The following is an 8,123-nucleotide window of genomic DNA, read 5'->3' as shown; positions in this document are numbered from 1 at the left end:
CCCCTTGGTCTTGCAAACTTTATATGACCCAGCACAAGGCAAGGCATGGGCCAAGTAGTGGGAGTGGGTGGGTAGGGGAGCAGAGGTGGGGGGGTGTATAGGAAACTTTCGGGATAGCATTTGAAATGTAAATAAAGAAAATAATAATAATAATAATAATAATAATAATAATAATAAAAACAGTTCCCTTGCTTCCCTTACATTATTTAGGGGATGCGCGAGTGTGCGCGCGCACATGCGCGCACGCATACACACACCCACCACAAACCATGTAATGAAGCTTAAGTTAACAGTAAAGGATGCCAATATCGAATGCCATACAACCTCTTCCTGTTGGCTATAAGCAACTAGTTTTGTGGAACATATAGTTTAGCAAATGCATATATTTAGTATTTGTATGAGACACACTTTGCATGAGAATATATCTTTATCCTTAAGTGACACAAGACATATGAATATATTTTCAATCACTTGAAATTTAGATTTAACTAGAGGTCCTAAATCTATCATTATTGTGGACTTTTAATGCTTGTACTTCTGTCTTCCCAGAGATAAGTTAATAAAAGAGGAGCCAAAGAGGTGACAAAGCAGGTAAAGGTATTTGACCCCAAACCTGACAACCTGAGTTTCCTCCTCAGGTTCCATAACAAAGTAGAGAACAGACTCCTGAAGGTTGTGCTCTGACCTGGGCAGAGGCAGCACCCCACTCTCTCTCTCACACACACATATAAATACTTGTAAAAATGTTTTAAATAAATGAGGATAGCTTATATTAAATTTGGAGAAGAAAATAAATTATGAACGAAAAAGTCAAATTCAATGTGTGAATAAAGTAACTTAAGTGCATACCAATGTTCTGTAACATCTGTCAGTTAAAGGCGTTATGACAAGTCGAGGTGAGTTACCAAGATACTCATAAGCGTATTTGACGTTGCAATTAATGATACGAACTCGAGCATTCTCATATTCCCAGTAATAACGAAGTTGAGCGAGCCACTGGAAATCTGTATCATGTGAGACACCTAGAAAGAATGAAATACAATCAGCAAGTGAATATAATTTGAAAAGTAATTTTTTATTATCACAGCAAATATTAAAATGATTCATGGTTTCAAATTAAAGACAAGACCATTCACCAGGTGAGGGTGGTGTTTGCCTTTAATCCCCGCAATCGGAGGCATCAGAGGCAGGCAGATCCTGCGAGTTTGAGGGTAGCCTGGTCTACATAGCTACTTCCAGAACAGCCAGGGCCACACAGAGAAACCCTGTCTCAAAAACAAACAAAAAAAAAGAAAACAAAAGAGCATTCAAAAAGAAATCCTATTAAGAAAAAACTCATATCTTGGTTTCTTAGACACTATCAATATTTTACATTTTGTATTAAAGAAACGGTCACCTACCCATTTCAATCATGTCCATGACAACATCTCTAGCGTGGACATCAATCGTAACCAAAGCCCCCAGTGTGATCCTGGTCTGCTTAGACAACTTCCCTCTCACCAGCTCCACAATGTCATTTAGTTGATACTGGAGTTCCTTGTAGTACTTCTTTAACCCCTACAAAATAGCAGCAGATTAACTGACATTATACACACAGACACACACACAGACACACTCACACACACACACACTCACACACACACATACTCACACATGTATGACTATGCGTAGAACACATATCTTACGTATATACTTACTTATGGAATAACTTTGACTTCATAATCTATTTCAAAATATGAGTTACAGAATGAATTTGTGTAACCCTAGTAAAAATAACAAGCTTTTGAAAGAACAGACAAGAAAACAAAGAAATATGGAACGAGAAAAAGAATGCTGTTGTTTAAAATCAAATGATGCTTTACCTCTGTTCCAGCACTGATGATTTCCTGTGTCTCAGAAGTCCAGAACATTTGAGACACACAAAGAACAACCTGGCCAGGCCACTCTCTGACCCAGTCTTTTCTTGCAGACTCTGGATAAGCCTGAATAATTAAAATAAATTTCTATGTTTAAAAGTTTACAAGAAAAAAAAAGCTATAAACATCTAACAATTTTTAAATTATTTTGTTGGTTAGTTGCCAAAGTTTTTGATGAAAAATACAAATTATTTCTATTATAAGAAAAATATAAAATTTTCATTACACCATTTGAAAAGTCATGCATAAGGAGGGTGAAGATTATGAAATGGGTTAATGCTTAAGTATAGTTTATGAATGTACAAAGGCTTGAAAACAAGTCAAATATAATATATATTGATGCCAAATTTTAATTGAAAATGAAACTTGCTGGTTAATGTTGTCAACTTGGCAGAGCCACTGGGGAGACAGGCCTCTGGCATGACTATGGGATATAACTTGATTAGGTTGATTCAAGAAGACCCATCTTAACTGCAGGTGGGACTATTCATTGGGCAGGTGACTCTGGTGTGTATAAAATGAAGAAAGAAGCTAATCACTATGGCTGTAGTATGGCCAGCTGCTTTTGGCTCTGGCTTTTGGCCCTTGCCATAATGGACTATACCTTGAATTGTAAACTAAAATAAACACTTCCTTCTTAAGTTGCTTAGATGAGGTTATTTTATCATAGCAACATAGTAACTAAGCAGAGACCATATAATATATTGAAAAACTGGGCTAGTAGTTAGATTGTCTATGTCACGTATCCATAACTTTTCTAAAAACTTATATAATAAGGATATGATTACATTTATTAAATTATATACACGTTAACAATCTGTACATTTGAATTTGAAATATGTTTCTTTCTACTACTAATACTTTCATGTTTCAAAACTTTAAATGTATTTTGGAAGGAAGACTTAATAGTTTAAAAGTAGCTTGCCTTGATAACAAATGTTAACAGCAAATACCAATTATAAATTAAAAAAACTTTATAGAATGAAATTTCAAGTTGATTCTAATGAAAATTATTCTTTTAAAATAATTCATTAAATACAAGAATATAATTACTTCTAAAATATTTCTTATTGAAATACTTATAGCCACATTCAAATAACAAAGTAACATAAGTGGTAAGGAAAAGTAGAGATTGTCAGATGTGTGGCAGGTACATTTTCTATGCCAATGAAGGTATTACCTCATGGACAATGTTGGTGCTTTCCTATGTGTTTTTAGTTTGTTTGGAATCATAGAGAAAAGACACACACAAAAAAAGATTCAATTGCAAAAACAATGACGCTGCAGAAAAACCATCTCAAGAAAGTGAGCTCTGGGCTAGAGAGGTTGCTCAGTGGTGAAGAGAGTGTAACACTCACTCTTCCAGAGGACCAAAGTTCAGTTCCCAGCACCCATGCCTGGCAGCTCCTAACTGGCAGTAACTCCAGTTCCCGAGGGAGGTGATGTCTCTGGCCTTCATGGGCACTTGCACTAATGTGCACATACCCTCACACAGAGACACATAAATACTACACACATAATTAAAGTAATAATAATTTTGAAAGAGAAGCTTCATAGGGCCCTCACTCATGTGGTGACTTCCTGAAAATCGGCTGCAAGGGCTTATCAAGCTACTCTCATTGCACAGCTGCTCCTGTGCTGGTAAAGGCTGAACACAGTAACACAGACATCTCAATATTACAATATTTTGATTAGCGTTCACTGAGGTCCATGAAAGTATCCAGGTGCTATATTTCCTTCCATTTATAATGTATTCGTGCATGTTTATCTCATTTAGAGTTTTAAAGTAATTAAGTCTCAAAAGCAAAAAATGAACTAGATAATTTATTTAGCACCATGTTTGAGAGGGTCTGACCTATAGATCAGCAAATATTAAAGCACATGGCTGTTTGCCTACTAAAAATATGTAAGTAACACTGCAGCATTCTATTTGTTGGGTTTTGAAAAAGGTTTGATTTACTTATTTATTGTGGGGATGGGGATATATGCCAAAGAACATGTGTGAAGATCAATAGGCAACACATGGGAATCAGCCCCCCCCCCATCCATCATATGGATTTTAAAGATGCAACTCAGACTGTCAGACTTGGCAGCAAGAACCTTTACCTGGTTAGACATTTCTATGGTTTTGTTGTTTGTTTTGTTTTGTTTTGTTAAGATAGAGTTACTTTGTAGCCCAAGCTGAACTGAAACTGTGTAACCCAGGTCCGCCTCAAACTTTGGCCATACATCTTCCTCAGCTTCTCCAGTGCTGACATTGTAGCCTTGGGCTACTATGTCTGGTACATTTCAATTTTGACATTTACAAAATAAAATTCTGATCTTTTGCTAGCCTCCAAAGACCTACTTCTCTTCTCTCACTCCCTTAGAGTAAGTCTCACCTATACATGCTCATGTCAAAAATACTAAAGTAGTTCTTAAGACCTTCTCCCTTCTCCCCCTTTACTGTACAATCAATTAAGACCTGTTAAAATTGGATGCAAGTATATTTCTCTGAATAGTGTCTAAATTCCTCCATGTCTCCACCACTTGTCTAGTGTCAGCCCATACTTCTATCTTCTAGGCTAATGCAGGGTTTCCTAATTTGTCTTCCTGTTTTGATAGTCTACTAATCCATTCTTTATACCATAGTCCTAGTGGTATAAAAATATAAACCAGATTATGACTTCCCCGATTAAATTACTCTTAACCTTCCTGTGTAAACAAAACGACTTCCTGTGCATCTTCCTTTCCACCTCCCTTGATCTTCATTCTCTGTTACATTCACTCTACTGCAGACGCAGAGGTCTTCTGATGGTTTCTCACAATCCTTCAAATTTTTTGTGTCCTGGGCCTTTACACAGGGTACCAATATGTCCACTCTTTTTTTTTCTTTATATTTTTATTTTATTTTTTATTTATTAATCATTTTATTCCTTTACATTTCAAATGATATTCCCCTTCCCAGTCCCCCCCCCACAAACCCCCTATCCCACCACCCCTCCCCTTTGCCTCTAAGAGGGTGCTTCTCCACCACCCCTCCCCTTTGCATTTAAGAGGGTGCTTCCTCACCACCCCTCCCCTTTGCCTTTAAGAGGGTGCTTCCCCACCACCCCTCCCCTTTGCCTCTAAGAGGGTGCCTCCCCACCACCCCTCCCCTTTGCCTCTAAGAGGGTGCTTTCCCACCCACCACTCCCATCTCACTGACCCAGCATTCCCTACGCTGGGGTATCAAGCCTCCACAGGACCAAGGGCCTCTCTCTTAAGGCCATCCTCTGTTACATATGTAGCTGGAGCCATGGGTCCCTCTTCTTTATCTAGTTATTTTCTCTTTCTCTTTCATATCTTAAACTCAGGCTAACTTCTTTTGTGAGCCTATCCCTGGACCCTCTCCCATTCTAAACAGATATACTTTATTATTCTCTCTAATGATACATTTTCCTCTTATACCAGTATTGTGTGTGTTATGATGTCTATTATTCTCATCAATTCTTACTAGTAATGTTAGAAATACAGAGAAAAAATAATGCTCAACAAACAAACAAACAATAGTCTTTGTAGAATATAAATTATCCATCTAATACTAGGAAACATACCAGCCTGGAGGCAGCAATCACATCATGAATGCTTCTGAGCATTAGGTCTTCTACTTGAATGAGCCATTTCTCTACAGCGCCCCTCGCTGCAGACGTGGAGATCAGTGCAATCAGCTCCACTCGCTCACCCTCAGAGCTATACATGGCTTTAATATCCAGATTAACCAGGAACTCCAACTTAGCGATGCCCTCAAAGCATTTTTTTAAGTGTGGCTGAACTCTGAGTGGATCTTTGGTCTCTGACAAAATCTCTAGCATTTCATCATTAGATAAAAAGAAAAAGCTAGAAAAGAAACAGGAATAAAAAACCCTTAGTGGCAACTCATCACACAGCAGAAGACATGTTCAATGATAGCACGGTTGATCATCTACCATACCGAGGGAAGAAAAGACGCTTCTTCTCAAGGTACGCATTCAGTCCTTTCATGATTTTCTCCAAAAGGTCATTGCAATTCTGTAGTTTTTCCAACAAGCCTGTTAAAGAAGTAGCAGCAAGCACCTAAAAGACACAGTTCATATGAGACATACTCATGTGCTTGACATATGCACTAATGTACATATGCAAAATGTTCACTTTTTTGAAACTTTATGAAGTCAGTAGTGAAATATTTCCTCCCCTTCCTTTTGAAACAGGTCTCGCTATGTAGCCTAGGCTGGCCATGGACTTGTAATTCTCTTTTGGCTCTAGCCTCCCAAATTCTGGGATTGGAGGAACCACATCCAGCTTTGAAATTTCTTTTATAATATAAAAATAACAAAATTCACTACATCATATTATTATAATCCAATAATAACATTAGTTACAAGTGATGTTATGATTATCATGTATATTTTTATTATTTATTTATTTATTATTTTCGGTTTTATAACTGTGAATTTTAAATGTAATCTACATCAGGTTTTGGCGATCTACATCTCACCAGTCAAATCTAGCTGGCTGCTAGCTTTTGTATGGTCCTCAAACTAAGAATGTCTTTATACTTTCAAAAGGTTAAGAGACTAAAAGAGGACTAGGGAAGCAGCTTTGCTGGCAGCATGCTTGCTTAGTATGTATGAGGCCTAGGGTTCTATTGCTAGCATCATGTATGAACTGGGTGTGCTGGCCCATGGCTGCAACCCCAGACTTTCACAGGTAGATGCAGGAAGATCAGAAGCTCAAGGTCATTCTCAGCTACACAGAGAATTTGAAGCAACTTGGGCTAGAGGCCCTGTCTCAAGAAATTAAATTAAATTATAAAAATGAAGGCAATAATGCTATTTCATAACCTAAATAACAATGTTGTCAGTGTCTATAAGTAAGGTTTTATTATAGTGGAAACATGCCCATTTGTTATATATTAGTTCTGTCTGATTTTCACTATATGATAGAAGAAGAAAGGATTTAAAAATATACTACATGCCTCACAAAGCCTAAAGAAACATATTAACTGGCTCTTCACAGAAGACTGCTGACCTCTAATCTACAAGAAAGCATGTACAATAAATCATTTTCCTAAGGGAAAAACTCATATATTTCTGTAATTAATGCTCAATAATTCCAGTACTTATTTAGTTTTTCTCTCAGCATTGGAAAAATTTATTCCTTAAGTTGAATACATTTTAAAAGTAGATGCATGCTATGGTTTATGCTAAAAGTGTGAAAAATACTTGCTTTCAGCATTAGAATTCTGTACAAGGTGCTGTTAGTAGGAAAGACACACAGGAACTGAGACCAATTGAGGTCTCAACTGTTTCCCCTGCTTAACCCTTCCAAGCAAGCATAGGATCACTTGTACTGACCACACTCTTTCCGTCCTCTGCATTATCTCATTGTTTTATGTATCTGCTTACTTTCTGAGGTGGTTAAATATAGTGGGAGTCAATTCAGTTACTGTTCATCTAAAGTAGTTACACTGTATGTGTGTGTGTGTGTGTGTGTGTGTGTGTGTGTGTGTGTGTGTGTTGTAAGTAGTACTTTTATGAAGTGAAAATAAAATTATTTTGATACATTCAAACTCATACTTTTATATATTTACATTTTATGAACTTTCCAATTTGTATACAATGAGTGAGTTGTGTTTTAATAAGCAGAAAAAAGTCAAATGTTTTCTTTAAAGCCCCAGGTAAGGTTCACCTGTTACAAGAAAGAAAACAAGCTCTTCACCTTTGGATCCTTAGCACAGAACTTCATGATGTCCTTCCAGTGTCTGTCGACTGTCTGAAACTGCCGCCCTTCCTCGGGCATCTGCTGCATGATATCCTCCGAGCAGAAGATGGGTTCTAAGTACAGCCACTGAGCTTGTACTTTTAACCATTCATCAATTGTCTCCTGGATCCGAATCAGACGGTCTTCCCAGGCCTTAATAAAAAGTATACTGTACTAAATTCCAGGTTTTAAAAAGAAAAACTAAATTATAGGGGAAACATATTTAGAATTCCCTATTATTTTAATATCAATACAAAACAATTCACACCTTAAGATCTCTTAGGAGACTTAAAAAAAAAAAGTATAAGGTTTCCCTAAATCAATGGAACTCGCTTTGGTAATGACCATAAAGTTATTTCATATCCTCATCTCTCCAGGAATCACTCCAAATCCTAAATGTATATCCTGCTCTACACCAGGGATTATCAACTATGGATGATGCTGTTC

General features: G+C 37.1%; 1 protein-coding gene across 1 annotated transcript in view; it reads right to left on the bottom strand.

Moving 5' to 3' along the window:
- The window catches only part of Dnah12 (dynein axonemal heavy chain 12), a 171,786-nt gene that overhangs the window by 120,558 nt on the left and 43,105 nt on the right, over positions 1-8,123 (bottom strand). Inside the window, exons 20-25 of the mRNA XM_029541695.1 lie at positions 7,635-7,829; positions 5,869-5,990; positions 5,492-5,774; positions 1,863-1,982; positions 1,401-1,557; positions 850-1,022 (exon numbers count right to left, since the gene is read on the bottom strand). Of these exons, the coding sequence (XP_029397555.1) occupies positions 850-1,022; positions 1,401-1,557; positions 1,863-1,982; positions 5,492-5,774; positions 5,869-5,990; positions 7,635-7,829 (1,050 nt within the window). The remainder of the gene's footprint in view (positions 1-849; positions 1,023-1,400; positions 1,558-1,862; positions 1,983-5,491; positions 5,775-5,868; positions 5,991-7,634; positions 7,830-8,123) is intronic.

The sequence above is a fragment of the Mus pahari genome, chromosome 8 (genome assembly GCF_900095145.1).
Source record: "Mus pahari chromosome 8, PAHARI_EIJ_v1.1, whole genome shotgun sequence".
Lineage (NCBI taxonomy): Eukaryota > Metazoa > Chordata > Mammalia > Rodentia > Muridae > Mus > Mus pahari.
The sequence above is the reverse complement of the archived record's forward strand: the minus strand, read 5'-3'. Positions and strand labels throughout refer to the sequence as shown.